Source organism: Canis aureus, chromosome 4, assembly GCF_053574225.1.
Source record: "Canis aureus isolate CA01 chromosome 4, VMU_Caureus_v.1.0, whole genome shotgun sequence".
In the NCBI taxonomy this organism is placed as follows: Eukaryota; Metazoa; Chordata; class Mammalia; order Carnivora; family Canidae; genus Canis; species Canis aureus.
Genome location: NC_135614.1, coordinates 75,691,967 through 75,710,968, shown reverse-complemented (window position 1 = coordinate 75,710,968; position 19,002 = coordinate 75,691,967). Strand labels below are relative to the sequence as shown.

At 41.7% G+C, this 19,002-nt stretch overlaps 1 protein-coding gene across 1 annotated transcript in view; it reads right to left on the bottom strand.

The window, feature by feature from the left end:
• The window catches only part of SLC45A2 (solute carrier family 45 member 2), a 30,154-nt gene extending 19,677 nt beyond the window's left edge, over positions 1-10,477 (bottom strand). The window contains exons 1-2 of the mRNA XM_077896300.1: positions 7,278-10,477; positions 5,024-5,200 (exon numbers count right to left, since the gene is read on the bottom strand). Coding sequence (XP_077752426.1) covers positions 5,024-5,200; positions 7,278-7,662 — 562 coding nt within the window. The 5' untranslated portion in view covers positions 7,663-10,477. The remainder of the gene's footprint in view (positions 1-5,023; positions 5,201-7,277) is intronic.
• Between the last annotated feature and the right edge of the window lie 8,525 nt (positions 10,478-19,002).

The window sequence follows — 19,002 nt, the reverse complement described above, 5'->3', positions numbered from 1 at the left end:
TCAGATAAGACACCTGAAATTTCTCATTTCCTGACCCAGCACATGAAACCTAACTTTTGTTTCTCTGAGATTCTTGGAGAGGTGTGTTGCTCACGCTTGAACAGAAAAGAAATGGCAGTTTGGAGACAATAATCGTTTTGCTCTAAGTCATCCGTGTTGCCCACAAAGCTGGCATGCCTATGTCCTTGGCTTATACTCCAGCCACATCCTTTCCAAGCTAAGTCACTGATGAAATATGAAAGTTCACCAGGGACGGAAACTTCAAAGGGAACCCAGCTGACACAAGAAACCCACTCATGCAGCAATTGCTCATGAAGGAGAAAGCATTCCAATAATCTCTAACACAAAACATGGCATCTTTTCCACTTGTTCAAAGGGCTTGCTCATAGGAGTCCATGTCTATCTAAACTTCATTTTTAAGATTCTTTTCTTAGTCCTTAAATTATTTCTAATCAGTGTTTGTAGCCTGAGCATTTTTATGTTACTTTGAGATATTAAAAAAGAAGAATAGTTAAAAGAGGTCGTGCCCCAACAAGCTACCCATCCTTCTTCCAAAGATGTACGTGGGACAAGTTCCTCTGAGTTACCACAAATAAAACTTTGATGGGTTTTATAAGCCCAGTGGGAATAGAGGAAATGAACTAAATATAGATATTTGGTGTTTGATCCTTTGAAACAAACGATTCCTGGCTCTGGGCATTTGGCAGGATATTAATAACTAACATTGTGTAAAGATTCACAATCCTGTGAGGAAATAAGAGTTCAGAAATACTAAAACCACTCAGCAGTGGGCCAGGATTTGAACCAGGGCAACTTTTCCCATCATACCTCATCCTGGCTGCCCGCTGCAAGATAGAGCCAACTGCTAAGGACAACAAAGTGGTGGGTTCAACTTAGCAGATATATGCTCAGTTAGAAGCATTCTGACACAGGGAAGGAATTTCCTACTAGTGAATGTGGTTTCCACAGGCCTTCACCCAGAGGTGAAGGCATAGGGTAGCACGACAAGGGTGGATCCACTAAATCTACCACATGTGTCGGGGATAGAGAAAGGATAGTTAGTTACCTTTAAATGTAAGAGACAGAAGCAGCCAGGGAACAAAAAGGTCCCTTAAGAACCAGAAGAGTCTTTTCTTAAAAAAAAAAAAAAAAAAGTCAGAAATATGCTGGGAAATATTTTGGCAACAAACCCTTTGACACTTATTTGCAAAGCATTTGGAATTGTTGGGCTTGGACTAAAATGAAATAAATAGCTCTGAAATAAATAAGAAAAGAAGAATTTCAATTTACTCAGATGACTGGATTCCTTGGGTAAACAATTTCTTGCTGTTGCTGAAAATCAAAATGGGCCCTGACACGGAACATTCCTTTATCATAAAATGCTTGATTCAAGCAGAATGCTATAGACATCTCTTTGCCAAGTTCATGGAAATTCGGAAGGTCTAGCCTGTATGCAAAGACAGAGCAGTATGGTAATGCATTGCTTATTATTTTTCACTCCGTTTTCCAATGTGGGCTTCCATTCAGAACAAGGACAGTACGGTGGGGTCTCACATCTATGTTTAACTGGAAAGAATTCAACTATTCACACTTTGAAAAGAAGGGGAGAGAGAGATTAACATTTTATAAATGTTAATAATAAATGTTAATAAATGTCTTCTATCCCATTCATTGAGCCCATGTCCAGCAGTAAACGTTAAGGAGGATATGTTGCTGCAGATATATGGATCCGTCACTATGCAGGTCCGTGCACACAAATCAAGGCATACTATATTTTATCTGTGATCTGAGAGATATTTATGAATAATGTAGACTCTCCATGATCATCACTTGGGCAGGGACTTTAGAATCTAAGCTTTAAACAAGGTGAGACTTCACTGTACTATTTTAGAAGAGGATGACGTTTTCTTTTTTTACTAATTGGAAAAAGATTTTGCTTTGAGCCATCCACACACACTCAGCGGTCCTCCTATAACCAGAGACAGTCGGTTGGGATTGAGAGCTCAGTGCTGATCGTGAGACAAAACAAGGTAACTAAATGAACGTATTCATCTGATGGATGCAATTTGCCAACTTGGTATAAAGCTGCATGAAATATAGGCAGGTTATGAAACCAAGAGTCTCCTTTTACGCAACTAACATTTCTACATACCTGCTACCAAGAAGGCAATAGGTTAGAAGCCATGGGGAAGTAAACCCTCATATTTTTACAAATTGTGTAGTTTATAAAATCTTGTAAAAAGAAGATAAATACATACTGAATTAGAATACAGGGGAGCCTATGAATAGTATTATAATAAATGTGATCAGATAACATTGTGAACTGGAGTATAATTTTAAAATACAATTACCTCTTGATTATTCATCAATAGATTGGGCTTTGTAAGTTCTTTCTTGTCTTGGCCTTTAATTGTTCTCATTAGGCTAGTACTCGATTGTGTTTGCATTCTATGTGATAGCTACCAACTTTGGCCTATTCCGTAATAATTACCCCTTCCTCCTAGCTAACAGAATTAAAATTCGATTTAAGGATTTACCTCTCTCACCCTCCTCTAAACCCTCACTTTTCCAACCCCCTGGGCCTCTGGGTGTTCATGCCGCCTAATTCTGCCCAATGAGACACAAGCAGAAGTCTTGTGGGAGTTTTGCTTTCTCCTTTAAAAGAGACAAATGTTGAAGCCCCCGTGTGAGGACACATTTGGAGAAAAGGTCTTTAGGAGGTAATTAAGGTTAAATGAGGTCATGAGGGTGGGGCCCTAAACCACAGCACTGGTGTCTTTCTTTCTTTCTTTCTTTCTTTCTTTCTTTCTTTCTTTCTTTCTTTCTTTCTTTCTTTTCTTTCTTCTTTCTTCTTTCTTTCTAGATTTTATTTATTTATTTATTTATTTATTTATTTATTTATTTGAGAGAGAGAAAGAGCACACAAGCAAGGGTGGATGGGTAGGGGCAGAGGAAGATGGAGAGGCAGACTCCCTGTGGAGCACGGCTCCTGATGCGGGGCTCAATCCCAGGACCTCAGGATCATGACCTGAGCCAAAGGCAGACACTTAACCGACTGAGCCACCCAGGCACCCCAGGACTGGTCTTTGAAATTGGATAAGACTCACCAGGAACATGTGCACAAAGGAAAGGCCCTGTGAGGTCAGAGTGAGGAGATGGCCAGGTAAAGACCAAGAAGTAAGGTCTCACCAACCAACCCTGTAGTCACCGTGATCTTGGACTTCCAGCCTTCAAAAGTGTGAGAACTTAATTTCTGTCGTTTCAGCACCCAGTCTGTGGTATTGTGCTATGGTAGCCCAAGCAGATGACACCAGCCCCAGGGCAATGAAGTTCAGGATATGGATGAGATGAACTGTAGCCTCCACCATCTCTTCCTGCTGGAGTTACACAACTTGTCTATACCTCTATCTTCATCCACTTGATAAACTTTTCTTTTGATTACTTTATGGGTAGGTAGAGTCCCTGACCAAGTTAGAAGTTGTTTGCCTGCAATTTAGGGGAGGGGTGAGGTCTTCTCTTCAGGAAATGGGTGGAAAGTTTCCAAGCAGCTTTGATTTCCAAAGGGAGAAAGGGGGAAGGCAATTTGGAAGTTGGAACAGAAAAGGGCAGCCTCCTTTGTTGGAACAGAAAAGGGCAGCCTCCTTTGTTTTTTCCATTAATATTTATTCTGAGCACTTGTGTATGATGTGCCAGGCTGTGCAAAAGGTGAAAAGGGATGCAATGAGTAAAACAGACCTGGCCTCTGTCCCTGGGAACACGATATTTTCTCAGACTCATAGAAATATTACCTTATGTGCTAGCCTTTGAAAAGTTCCCCAAATACCAAATTCAGCCTTCTAATAACAGGGGCAGCACGGGAGAGACTGGTTGGCCAGGACAAACATGACGTGAGCTGGGAAAGGGTGGCCACACTGCCCAAAGTACATTAGAGCAATAAAATTCTCAATGTGTTAGGTTGGATGGGCTTGAGTCCTGCTCCTCCATTTTCCCTGAAGCAGGGAAGAACTACTCTCTTGCCTGGGCAGCTTCTGCTTCCAGAGGCTACCATTCAAATGTTTGTTCAAACAACGAATATTGACCCAAAGGCTTCCATGAGCAGGCACTGGAAACATAAACTTAAGATCTTGCTTCTCATGGGACCTACCTGGCTATGAACGGAGACAATATATCACGACAAAATAAATATTTTGGTTGGGCCTTAAAGATATCAAATAAGGTGGACTGATAGATCCTCCCCACCCCCAACTATATATAAAACCCCTCCCAGGCCAGGATGGTGCTATAATCTTCTGTATAACCCCTTTCCCCAGGGGGTTCCTGACTGGTGCTCTATAAATACATATTGAATATTGCTAGCATCGCTTTAAATGAGTGACCCAACAGCAACCAAAGGAAGCGGCAACAGCCCCAAGAATCAAAGAGAGCCCTCATTGTCCTGGCATGGCCTTTTTCAAACCAGGAGGTTGAGGAAATGCCAACTTTTGATATAACTAAGGACTAATGGGTTTTGTTTAAGTTTGTTTGAATTTGCTTGGTTTGTTTCTATTTTTGCGTTTAAATGCGGTTCTTAGGAAACTTGCCACAGAATCATCCAGGATCCTTTTAAAAATGCAGACTTCTGGGTCCCATCTCAAACCCACTGAACCAAAATAACTGGAGGTGAGAGGCCCAGGAAGCTGCATTTTTAACAAGTTCCTAAGTAATGCTGATGCTACATTACTGATTTTAAAAAAGAAAAAAAAGTAAAGTGCACAAGGGCCTCTTTTCATTGCAGTTGTAAATGTCTCCACAAATGATTCCTCAGAAAGCTCTTAAGTAAACTTCCTTTGCAAAACCTCCAGAGCCCAGTCACAAGCTGATTTGTTTAGAGAAATGCACTGAAAGACAGAGCCGCGTGATGGGAGCATTCCATCAACAGACCCTTTCATTCAAAAACTCTGACGCTTATAGACACTGGCTGGCTTTAGTGGAAGTGCCTCCCTGTCTGGGAGCTTAAGGAAAGATTTTCTGGAATATTCCCTACCTGTGAAGAAGGCATGGTAGTGGAGGCCCCTCTCCTTATCCTCATAAGAGCAGACATCAAATAAGTAGGCTTTAATGGGCCCATCAATGAAGTCAGCAGCAAAATCAAAGAAAACTACACCTATCATCGTGATGGTTATGGCCCAAATCCGCTTCCTTCTTGGATCAGCAATCAAGGCTAAAAAGGAAATAAATATACATCACCTAATCCTGCATTAGAAGGATTTGCATTTTTATTTTCACCAGAAGGTCTTGTCATCAACTTACCTCCCTTTGCTTTTCCAAATAAAAATGGCTTCATTATTTTTTCAGGTTTTAAAAATTACACAATGTGAATGCCAGAAAAGGTAGATCTGCAGAGATGGGAAGTAGATTGAGGGGTTGCTTAGTCCCGATGGGGAGGAGGGAATGGGAGGTGACTGCTAATGGTTACTGAGTTTCTTTCCGGGGTGATAAAATGTGGTAGCCTTAGATAGTGGTTGGTGATGGTTGTACTACCTTGGGATATACTGATACAGCACTGAGTTGTATGAATTTTAAATCATATCTCATTTTAAAAAGTTGTTTCAAAAATTCTTGTAAACGGCTTATTGTAAACCATTCCAATAATCTAGAAAATTCGAGGGAAATGCTTCATCCCAGCCCCCACTGATGGCCATCCTTCAGATAACTCTTTACATACTTAAACACGTACAGAAAAAAATGTACACCAGTGCCCTAATACAGTGCTCTCAAACTGCAGCATCCTTAATCACTCCTTGGACAACTTGTTGAAACAGATTTATTGGGCTCTGTCTCCCACGATTCTCCATGATTCTCCCATGACTCATGACTCTCCAATAGGTCTGAGGTGCGGTTGGGCATTTGCATCTCTAAACACCCTCTGCCCAAGGATGCTGATGCCCTGGCTCTGAGACCCATACTTTGAGCACTGACTAATGGGATCAATCGGACACATTTATCTATAACCAACTCTCCTCAGATCTTTGCATTTCACTTAATGGAGAGCAGCTGCACAATTTTTAACAGCTGAATAATATTCACTCTGGGTGTGCTGGAATTCATTCATCCAGTCTCCTATTAGAGAAAAAAAAGAATGTTTTCCCTTGTTTTCAGTTTCGCTTAAGAATAAAACAATATATGCACATATTTTTAAAAATTATTATTTAATTTATTTTTAATTATTATTTAACTTATTTTAACTTATTAAAATAAGTTAAAAATAAGCCTACACTCCACTTTTTACATCCAAAGTCTTTCAGTACCTCTGCCCAAAGGCAACTATTCTTATCAGGGGTTTTTGTGAATATTTTGCAGATATAACCAACATTTATGGGTTTATGACCTCTTTTAAATATATACAAATGAGGGATGCTTGGCTGGCTCAGGGGTTGAGCGTCTGCCTTTGGCTTAGGGCGTGATCCTGGAGTCCTGGGATCGAAGTCCCACATCAGGCTCCCTGCCTGGAGCCTGCTTCTCCCTCTGCCTGTGTCTCTGCCTCTCTCTCTCTCTCTCTCTGTGTCTCTCATGAATAAATAAATTTTAAAAATAAAAATAAATAAATATATACAAATAATAGCTGACTATCCTGCCTCATTATCATCCATTCTGCTAGTCTGAGAGTTAATGATCCAGAAATGTGTGCTATTTTTAAGTTTAACAATTCTTCTTTCAATGAACCTTTTTATGTACTACCACTAGTTACTGATGAATTGGTGGCTGGTTAATGGCAAGAAAAAGTCCTCACCATCAGGTTTGTTTTTGCCCAGAATTTACAGTGCAAAAATGTCCCCTTGAGCTGACAGGCTGATGCCCTACACCCATTAAAAGACTCTACATAAAGCTATGAATAAAATTAGCTCTTATTTAGACATGTAGGTAATTTATTATAAGTATTCATGGAGTCATTTGGCAAACGGTTAATTTGACAAAAGTACCAAATAAAGCATAAGCTCAAAACATGTAAAAATATTGCAGTTGACAAAACAGATTTAAAAAATATTTCTATTTTTAAATCCTCACAACAATAAAACAACAGCAGCAATGCATCCTAGATGTTTCTAAAAGTAAAGGTTCCCCAGCCACAGAACTTGGAATTGGGTCATTCCAAAGTGGAAATTTATTGTAATCTAGGAGAGACAATCCGTTCTAATCAATTTCCAATTGTATGTCACATAAAGAAATCTGCATTCTACTCCTATTGAGTCATACAATGGGCCCTTTCCACTGCCTGCCCACCTGTACAGACCACTGACCTGATACAACAGCATCCCCGTTGAGGTACAGAGCCATGCCCAGGAGCATCATGATGCCCAGGGTGAGGATGTAGGGTCTCCGCCGGCCCCACCTGGCCTGGCAGTTGTCGCTGGCTGATCCCCCCACGGGTTGCAGCAGGAATCCCAGGATGGGGCTGAGGAGCCACACAGTGCTGTACAGGCTCTTGGGCAGCCCCACGCTGAGCAGGACTGGGGTCACGTAGGCTGCCTCCACTGCATAGCAGAACTCCCGGCCAAGCATGGCCATGCTGTGCATGATGAGATTGCTCGTGGGTCTTTTGGGAGGCTCCACAGGATCAAAGGGGTCATCCTCAGCTAGGGACTTACAGGTATGAATGCCAAGCTGCCCAGTGTTGCCGCCCATGGCCACAGGGTGAGGAACCTTGCCTGCAAGCCCACCGCCTTCTGAGTGGACCTCGGGTTTCTGCTCCAAGCTGGATTTGACATGGAGCCCGGCTGAGCAGCCAACAGAGATGGTCAAGCTGGGGGAGGGGCTCAAATTCTTTCATGCCTCTAAGATCACAAGTTATGATGAGAGGGAAGGGGGTGGAGTCAGGAAAGCATGAGGGAGATTAGTGGCTGTGAGCCCTCTGGCTCCTTAGAATGTTTGTCTAAAGGAATCTCTCTTTGTACTGTTCTTTCTCCCTGTCTGTGTCGTGCACACACATATATACACACTGTTACACACGATCACACACACAGCGTTGAGATGATAGAGCTGTATGATGCAGGTGTCCAGTCAAAATATGAATGCCTCAATATCTCCTTCCAAACTTTTTCTAGGTATAAATATTCTGTGTCTTCCTGAACCCAAGTTTCTATACGCACACACCTCAAGAGTCCGTTAGCTAGACCTAAAACCACGGGAAGTTGCATCCTCTCTCCAATCTATAGCTATAGCTGTCTCATAGCACTGTGATATGTCCCTTCATTGCACTTAACACACTTTATAATTAGATAGTTCTGTGTTTATTCTATTTCTCCTGTTAGTCTGATCCCTTTACGAGCAGTGATCAGGTTCATTTCAGTCATTATGGTATCCCCAGCATCTAACATGACACCTGACACCTAGTACGTCCTCAAAAATATTTGCTACAGGAGTTACTGAGTAAATAAAGCGCATTCACTGCATTTTGTAGTATCCATCAACTGCCTGTTTGTTCGGGTCCATTCCTCGCCCCTCCTCACATATCATAAGAGACTACATTTCCCAGGGTTCCTTGCTCTCTAGCTTCTGGGTAGGTTGGGCCAATGGATGGCATTGGTGGGAAGACTGGGGCCAGGAGGGAAGATCATGTTATTTCCCTTGCTTTCTCCTTCCTGAGCTGTCAGTGGCTGCTTCTCCACAGAGGGTCTGGCTTCCACCAGGCAACCTTAACTTCCGGGTTCTCCTTACACTGCTTTTCCTATCATGCCTGCAGCCACAGAAGTGGTCCTGGCTTCCCTGTTGTAGCTCATATCTGGATTGCCTGCCTCAATGTCCTCTGGTCTTCTCAGCTCTTTTGTCACCGGTATAATTCTCTACATTACATTTCCTGATTGATTGATATTTCACCCATCCCCCCACCTACCTCCCCTCAGGCAACCACTGGTTTGATCTCTGTACTTTTTGTCTTTTCTCTTTGTTGTTTCTTAAATTCCACATATGAGTAAAATCATGGCATTTGTCTTTCTCCGACTTTTTCAATTTGCATTATACACTTGAGGTCCATTCACATGGTCACAACTGAGAAAAGTTCATCTTTTTTATGAGTAATAGTCCATTGTGTATATACATACCACATCTTCTTTATCCATTATCAGTGGACACTTGGGTTGCTACCATACCTTGGTTATTATAAATTTTGCTGCAATAAACATAGGGATGCGTATCTTTTTAAATTAGTGTTTTTCTTTGGGTAAATGCCCAGTAGTAGAATTACTGGATCATAAGGTAATTTTATTTTTAATTTTTAGGAACCTCCATATGTTTCCCTCAGTGGCTGCACCAGTGTGCATTCATTCCCACCAGTGGTGCATGATTTTAGTCATTCTGACAGCAACTGTGATTCTTATTGTGGTTTTAAATTGTATTTTCCTCATGATTACTGATGTTGAGGACCTTTTCATGTGTCTGTTAGCCATCTGTGTGTCTTCTTTGGAAAAATGTCTATTCAGGTCCTCTGCCCATTTTTAATTGGATTATTTGTTCTTTTGGAGTTGAGTTGTATAAATTCTTTACATATTTTGGACAGTAACCCCTTATCTAGATGTATCATTTGCAAATATCTTCTCCCATTCAATTGGTTGATCTTTTGTTCTGTTAATGGTTTCCTTTGCTGTTGAAAAGCTTTTTATTTTGGTGTAGTTCCAACAGTTTAATTTTGCTTTTGTTTTCCGGGCCAGAGGATACATATGTAGAAAAATGTTTCTACAGCTGATGTCAAAGATATTACTACCTATGTTTTCTTCTAGCAATTTTATGGTTTCAGGTTTCACATGTAGGTCTTTAAACCATTTTGAGTTTATTTTTGTTTATGGTGTAAGAATAAATCTCTGTTTTAAAGACTCTGAGTGGGTCATATTTTCTTTGCTGGACCTTGAGGAGTTCAAGTGAAAACTCTCTGGAGCAAGAGGAACACAATTTTATGGGAAGGGCCCTTAAAATGGTTTAGGAGCAAGACTCAGAGTGGGAATATTAAAATTTAAATTCTGGTTCTGCCTCTTCTTACTAGTATCTTCCTAGGCAAATCACTTAAACTGATGGTTCCCAAACTGTGTGCCAAAATGCCCCAGGAAACCACACTGAACACAAAGGGATGCCTCAGGATATTTAAAATTTTGAAGATAGTAAACAGAGTGAAAACCAGCATCTGTTAAACAGACACCACATGAAGTATCAGTGAAGTAGATGGCACTTTGAACATAAGATTGCACTATAATCCAGGTGGCTCAGCAGTTGAATGCCTTCGGTTCAGGGCATGATCCTGGAGTCCCGGGATTGAGGCCCACATTGGGCTCCCTGCATGGAGCCTGCTTCTCCCTCTGCCTCTCTCTCACTGTGTCTCTCATGAATAAATAAATAAAATCATAAGGGACCCCTGGGTGGCTTAGCTGTTGAGCTTCTGCCTTCAGCTCAGTGCGTGATCCTGGGGTCCTGGGATCAAGTTCCACATGGGCTCCCTGCATGGAGCCTGCCTCTGTGTGTGTGTGTGTGTATCTCTCATGAATAAATAAATAAAATCTTTAAAAGAAAAATCTTGGGATCCCTGGGAAGCTCAGCGGCTTGGCGCCTGCCTTTGGCCCAGGGCACGATCCTGGAGTCCCGGGATAGAGTCCCCTGTTGGGCTCCCAGCATGGAGCCTGCTTCTCCCTCCTCCTGTGTCTCTGCCTCTCTCTCTCTCTTTCTCTCTCTATCATAAATAAATAAATAAATAAATCTTAAAAAAAATAAAATAAAAAAATTAAAAGAAAAATCTTAAAAAAAAGATTGTACTATAATCCTTTCAATGAAGCAAATATTATATGAATATAAATGTGGAACAGAAAATGATAGTGGTGTCCAATTCTAAGGAATGAGAAGCTACAGTGTTTAACACGTGTATGACCCATAAGTGTCAAAAATGAAATAAAAATAATTCTCTCAATTTATGTGTATTATGGTTTTTCAAACAGCTAATTAGTTGTTAAGGTGTGAATACTTAAGTTGTTGGCACCTAATAATTTTTTTTAATTTATTTTTTATTGGTGTTCAATTTACTAACATACAGAATAACCCCCAGTGCCCTCACCCATTCACTCCCACCCCCCGCCCTCCTCCCCTTCTACCACCCCTAGTTCGTTTCCCAGAGTTAGCAGTCTTTACGTTCTGTCTCCCTTTCTGATATTTCCCACACATTTCTTCTCCCTTCCCTTATATTCCCTGTCACTATTATTTATATTCCCCAAATGAATGAGAACATATAATGTTTGTCCTTCTCCGACTGACTTACTTCACTCAGCATAATACCCTCCAGTTCCATCCACGTTGAAGCAAATGGTGGGTATTTGTCATTTCTAATAGCTGAGTAATATTCCATTGTATACATAAACCACATCTTCTTTATCCATTCATCTTTCGTTGGACACCGAGGCTCCTTCCACAGTTTGGCTATCGTGGCCATTGCTGCTATAAACATCGGGGTGCAGGTGTCCCGGCGTTTCATTGCATTTGTATCTTTGGGGTAAATCCCCAACAGTGCAATTGCTGGGTCGTAGGGCAGGTATATTTTTAACTGTTTGAGGAACCTCCACACAGTTTTCCAGAGTGGCTGCACCAGTTCACATTCCCACCAACAGTGTAAGAGGGTTCCCTTTTCTCCGCATCCTCTCCAACATTTGTTGTTTCCTGCCTTGTTAATTTTCCCCATTCTCACTGGTGTGAGGTGGTATCTCATTGTGGTTTTGATTTGTATTTCCCTGATGGCAAGTGATGCAGAGCATTTTCTCATATGCATGTTGGCCATGTCTATGTCTTCCTCTGTGAGATTTCTGTTCATGTCTTTTGCCCATTTCATGATTGGATTGTTTGTTTCTTTGGTGTTGAGTTTGATAAGTTCTTTATAGATCTTGGAAGCTAGCCCTTTATCTGATATGTCATTTGCAAATATCTTCTCCTATTCTGTAGGTTGTCTTTGAGTTTTGTTGACTGTATCCTTTGCTGTGCAAAAGCTTCTTATCTTGATGAAGTCCCAATAGTTCATTTTTGCTTTTGTTTCTTTTGCCTTCGTGGATGTATCTTGCAAGAAGTTACTATGGCCGAGTTCAAAAAGGGTGTTGCCTGTGTTCTTCTCTAGGATTTTGATGGAATCTTGTCTCACATTTAGATCTTTCATCCATTTTGAGTTTATCTTTGTGTATGGTGAAAGAGAGTGGTCTAGTTTCATTCTTCTGCATGTGGATGTCCAATTTTCCCAGCACCATTTATTGAAGAGACTGTCTTTCTTCCAATGGATAGTCTTTCCTCCTTTATCGAATATTAGTTGCCCATAAAGTTCAGGGTCCACTTCTGGATTCTCTATTCTGTTCCACTGATCTATGTGTCTGTTTTTGTGCCAGTACCACACTGTCTTGATGACCACAGCTTTGTAGTACAACCTGAAATCTGGCATTGTGATGCCCCCAGATATGGTTTTCTTTTTTAAAATTCCCCTGGCTATTCGGGGTCTTTTCTGATTCCACACAAATCTTAAAATAATTTGTTCTAACTCTCTGAAGAAAGTCCATGGTATTTTGATAGGGATTGCATTAAACGTGTATATTGCCCTGGGTAACATTGACATTTTCACAATATTAATTCTGCCAATCCATGAGCATGGAATATTTTTCCATCTCTTTGTGTCTTCCTCAATTTCTTTCAGAAGTGTTCTATAGTTTTTAGGGTATAGATCCTTTACCTCTTTGGTTAGGTTTATTCCTAGGTATCTTATGCTTTTGGGTGCAATTGTAAATGGGATTGACTCCTTAATTTCTCTTTCTTCAGTCTCATTGTTAGTGTATAGAAATGCCACTGACTTCTGGGCATTGATTTTGTATCCTGCCACGCTACCGAATTGCTGTATGAGTTCTAGCAATCTTGGGGTGGAGACTTTTGGGTTTTCTATGTAGAGTATCATGTCATCGGCGAAGAGGGAGAGTTTGACTTCTTCTTTGCCAATTTGAATGCCTTTAATGTCTTTTTGTTGTCTGATTGCTGAGGCTAGGACTTCCAGTACTATGTTGAACAGCAGTGGTGAGAGTGGACATCCCTGTCTTGTTCCTGATCTTAGGGGAAAGGCTCCCAGTGCTTCCCCATTGAGAATGATATTTGCTGTGGGCTTTTCATAGATGGCTTTTAAGATGTCGAGGAATGTTCCCTCTATCCCTACACTCTGAAGAGTTTTGATCAGGAATGGATGCTGTATTTTGTCAAATGCTTTCTCTGCATCCAATGAGAGGATCATATGGTTCTTGGTTTTTCTCTTGCTGATATGATGAATCACATTGATTGTTTTACGGGTGTTGAACCAGCCTTGTGTCCCAGGGATAAATCCTACTTGGTCATGGTGAATAATTTTCTTAATGTACTGTTGGATCCTATTGGCCAGTATCTTGTTGAGAATTTTTGCATCCATGTTCATCAGGGATATTGGTCTGTAATTCTCCTTTTTGGTGGGGTCTTTGTCTGGCTTTGGAATTAAGGTGATGCTGGCTTCATAGAATGAATTTGGAAGTACTCCATCTCTTTCTATCTTTCCAAACAGCTTTAGGAGAATAGGTATGGTTTCTTCTTTAAACGTTTGATAAAATTCCCCTGGGAAGCCATCTGGCCCTGGACTCTTGTGTCTTGGGAGGTTTTTGATGACTGCTTCAATTTCCTCCCTGGTTATTGGCCTGTTCAGGTTTTCTATTTCTTCCTGTTCCAGTTTTGGTAGTTTGTGGCTTTCCAGGAATGCGTCCATTTCTTCTAGATTGCCTAATTTATTGGCGTATAGCTGTTCATAATATGTTTTTAAAATGGTTTGTATTTCCTTGGTGTTGGTAGTGATCTCTCCTTTCTCATTCATGATTTTATTAATTTGAGTCTTCTCTCTCTTCTTTTTAATAAGGCTGGCTAATGGTTTATCTATCTTATTAATTCTTTCAAAGAACCAATTCCTGGTTCTGTTGATCTGTTCCACAGTTCTTCTGGTCTCGATTTCGTTGAGTTCTGCTCGAATCTTTATTAACTCCCTTCTTCTCTTGGGTGTAGGATCTATTTGCTGTTTTTTCTCTAGCTCCTTTATGTGTAAGGTTAGCTTTTGTATTTGAGTTCTTTCCAGTTTTTGAATGGATGCTTGTATTGCGATGTATTTCCCCCTTAGGACTGCTTTTGCTGCATCCCAAAGATTTTGAACAGTTGTATCTTCATTCTCATTAGTTTCCATGAATCTTTTTAATTCTTCCTTAATTTCCTGGTTGACCCTTTTATCTTTTAGCAGGATGGTCCTTAACCTCCACGTGTTTGAGGTCCTTCCAAACTTCTTGTTGTGATTTAGTTCTAATTTCAAGGCATTATGGTCTGAGAATATGCAGGGGACGATCCCAATCTTTTGGTATCGGTTCAGACCCGATTTGTGACCCAATATGTGGTCTATTCTGGAGAAAGTTCCATGTGCGCTTGAGAAGAATGTGTATTCAGTTGAGTTTGGATGTAAAGTTCTGTAGATATCTGTGAAATCCATCTGGTCCAGTGTATCATTTAAAGCTCTCGTTTCTTTGGAGATGCTGTGCTTAGAAGACCTATCGAGTATAGAAAGAGCTAGATTGAAGTCACCAAGTATAAGTGTATTATTATCTAAGTATTTCTTCACTTTGGTTAATAATTGATTTATATATTTGGCAGCTCCCACATTCGGAGCATATATATTGAGGATTGTTAAGTCCTCTTGTTGAATAGATCCTTTAAGTATGATATAGTGTCCCTCTTCATCTCTCACTACAGTCTTTGGGGTAAATTTTAGTTTATCTGATATAAGGATGGCTACCCCTGCTTTCTTTTGAGGACCATTCGAATGGTAAATGGTTCTCCAACCTTTTATTTTCAGGCTGTAGGTGTCCTTCTGTCTAAAATGAGTCTCTTGTAGACAGCAAATAGATGGGTCCTGCTTTTTTATCCAGTCTGAAACCCTGCGCCTTTTGATGGGGTCATTAAGCCCGTTCACATTCAGAGTTACTATTGAGAGATAGGAGTTTAGTGTCATCATGATATCTATTCAGTCCTTGTTTTTGTGGACTGTTCCACTGAACTTCTTCTTAAAGGGGAATTTTCAGAGTCCCCCTTAAAATTTCTTGCAGAGCTGGTTTGGAGGTCACATATTCTTTTAGTTGCTGCCCCTCTTGGAAACTCTTTATCTCTCCTTCCATTTTGAATGAGAGCCTTGCTGGATAAAGTATTCTTGGTTGCATGTTCTTCTCATTTAGGACCCTGAATATATCCTGCCAGCCCTTTCTGGCCTGCCAGGTCTCTGTGGAGAGGTCTGCTGTTACCCTAATACTCCTCCCCATAAAAGTCAGGGATTTCTTGTCTCTTGCTGCTTTAAGGATCTTCTCTTTATCTTTGGAATTTGCAAGCTTCACTATTAAATGTCGAGGTGTTGAACGGTTTTTATTGATTTTAGGGGGGGATCTCTCTATTTCCTGGATCTGAATGCCTGTTTCCCTTCCCAGATTAGGAAAGTTTTCAGCTAGAATTTGTTCAAATACATATTCTGGCCCTCTGTCCCTTTCGGCGCCCTCGGGAACCCCAATTAAACGTAGGTTTTTCTTCCTCAGGCTGTCGTTTATTTCCCTTAATCTATCTTCATGGTCTTTTAATTGTTTGTCTCTTTTTTCCTCAGTTTCCCTCTTTGCTATCAACTTGTCTTCTAGGTCACTCACTCGTTCTTCCACCTCGTTAACCCTCGTCGTTAGGACTTCTAGTTTGGATTGCATCTCATTCAATTGATTTTTAATTTCTGCCTGATTAGCTCTAAATTCTGCAGTCATGAAGTCTCTTGAGTCCTTTATACTTTTTTCTAGAGCCACCAGTAGCTGTATAGTAGTGCTTCTGAATTGGCTTTCTGACATTGAATTGTAATCCAGATTTTGTAACTCTGTGGGAGAGAGGACTGTTTCTGATTCTTTCTTTTGAGGTGAGGTTTTCCTTCTAGTCATTTTGCTCAGTGCAGAGTGGCCAAAAGCAAGTTGTATTGGGAAAAAGAGAAAAAGAGAGGAGAGAAAGAAAGAAAGAAAAGAGAAAGAGAAAAAAAAGGGAAGAAAGAGAAAAAAAACGAAAAAAAAAAAAAAAGAAGAAAAAGAAAGGAGAAAAAAAGGGGTGGGGGAAGGAAACAAATCAAAAAGCAAAAAAAAAAAAAAAAAAAAAAAAGAACCACGGGGCAGTATCTTCTGATTCTGTGTACTTTAAGTCCCTTGGCTTCTCCTGAAACTTGTCCGTCTAGCTGGTGTTCTGGGGGAGGGGTTGTGCTGATTTTCAGGTGTTAGCAGTTGGGGGAGCTGCTGTGCCCCTGCCTGGTGCAGGGCTCAGTGGGGGTTGTTTACCCCGTGAGGTCCCAGGAGGAACAGCCCCAGTGGTGGGGCAGCTCTGGAAACCTGGATTCAGCTCCGGCAGGAACTCCGTCTGCAGGGCCTGGAGGCTCCGGGCGGGGCCGCTGATCTGCTCAGCTGGGGCAGGAGCGTCCTCGCTGTCCTGGGCCCTCCCGGCCTCTGCCTGTCCCGGGGGAGGCGGGATCCTGGGCTGTGTCCCGGCGCCTGCGCTGGTGGATTCGCGCTCCCGGGCCGCGCAGCCCCCTCCGCGGAGCCGCCGCCCAAGCCCCTCCCAGCTGCTCCTGGAACCGCGCAGCCCCCTCCGCACGGAGCCTCTTCCTCTGCCCGAGCCCCTCCGAGCTGCTCCGGGTCCCGCCGTGCGCGCTGCAGCCCTTAGGGAGCTCGGCGCACTCTCCCGGGGCGCAGGTGTTTGTTACTGTCCCCGGGAGCCCGAGGGCATCCCCGCCCTCCCGGGTCCTGCTCCACCTCCCTGCGAGCCCCTTTCCGCCGGGAAGGTCGGTGCAGCTCCTGCTCCTCCGGGACGGGGCTCTCCTGTCCTGGGGACACTCGCCCCGGCCTCAGCCCGGCTCCTCGCGGGGCTCCTCCCCCTTGGAGGCCTTTGTTTCTTTATTTCTTTTCCCCCCCGTCTTCCTACCTTGATGGAAGCGCGAACTCTTCTCACTGTAGCATTCCAGCTGGTCTCTATTTAAATCTCAGGCCGAATTGATAGATTTTCAGGATAATTTGAAGGTTTTCTAGGTAATTTGGTGGAGACAGGTGATTTGGGGACCCTACTCTTCTGCCATCTTGCTCCTCCCCCGGCACTTAATAATTTAGATAGACTGGTTAGGTATTTCTTTTGGCCTATCAGAAGCATGAAAAAATTACTCAGACACAAAGGGAGATGTGAACTAAGAAGGTTCAAGACCATCTTAGTCTTGCGTTCTCATCTGTACAATGAAGAAACCTGCCCCACCTACCCTTGTGATTGTTAAGAAAGACTGGAATACTGTATGTAATGGATGTTTTTGGCTGCCTACCCAACATCCATTCTCCACTCTTCCCATCCTGGAACCTGGATTAGGTTCCAAAATCCCCCCCTCCTCACACACCCATGTGCTTCCAGGTAGCTGAGTCCAGGAGCAGGCTGGTTTTATCTAAGGACAACCCTACCTTCTCTGATAAAGACTGGAAAGGACCAGCTTATGACTTAACTCCATTAAAAGAGACACAAGATTTGCTGATGGTTCCTGAGAGCATCTCTTCTTCTGGATGTCACAGTGTATGCACATGAAATCCAGAACTTGTTAGCAAGCTGAGGATAAAGTGAACATATGGAGGATGGCAAGTTGGCAGAGCCACAAGAATGCAGGGAAATAGGGTCTGCGTGAATAGGATTCAGGCAAATCTAAAACTCAATATCCTTTTAGATTTGAGGTGAGCCAAAACATTTCATATTTTGGATATTGTTACTGGCAGTTAAAGGCATCCTGATATGACATAGGTAAAATTATTTTGTGAATTACAAGTGCAATGTAATTGTGACTGAAGCCAATAATGTGTTTAGAGGGGTGACATGAAAAAGAGGCCTGGATGCAACCAGTCATGTTGTTTGTTCCATGCGATTTATTTATCACCATACAATTTGTGGCATCTCATCACTCCCTATATTGTAGAATCAAAAGAAAGTGGAAATCAGTGTATACTAACCTACACATTCGGGAATAAAATTTCTATGTACTCAATATAATTTGTCTTTCATTAGAATTTGCCATCTTTAATGCCTGCTTCTCCTCTGTCTTCCTTACTGCTTCTTATGTTCTCATCTGCCCCCTTGCCTATTCCTAAGTCTACAGTTTGACATGGGACAACAAAAGAGGAAGTGTAGCACTTTCTGCACAAGGTCTTAGATAGACTCTTCAGAAAAAAAGTATGGGTCGCTAACAAAAGCAATTATTAACCTTATTTATATATCTGTATTCTTTAAAAAGTTTATATCCTACAAAAATCAATTTTTCATTCAAACATTTTATATGAAGTCAATTAGAAATCAGTATTTTGAGCTAACCTATTTACAGATTTTTGCCAACTGGCTTTTATCCTTTCCCTCATCAATTCTTCAACAGATATTTTTTTAGAGCACTTATTATGACAGTAACAACAGGAAAAAGACTTGGTTCATATCCATTTAGGACAGTGCTACTCAAAGTGTGGTCGTTGAATCAGAAGCATTATAATCATCTGGAAAAAATACAAATTCATAGGTCTTGCCCTAGATACACTGCATCTCTAGGGGTGGGCCTAGGAATCTGTATTTTAAAAGTATCTCCAGGGATCCCTGGGTGGCGCAGCGGTTTGGCGCCTGCCTTTGGCCCAGGGCGCGATCCTGGAGACCCAGGATCGAATCCCACATCGGGCTCCCGGTGCATGGAGGCTGCTTCTCCCTCTGCCTGTGTCTCTGCCTCTCTCTCTCTCTCTCTCTGTGACTATCATAAATAAATAAAAATTGAAAAAAAAATATTTTAAAAGTATCTCCAGATGATTCTTTTGTGTGCTAGAGCAACTACTCTAGGAGCTTATGACTTAGTGAAGAGTTATATAAACTAAAACCAATGACTATCCTTGGAGATATGTACAAAGTACA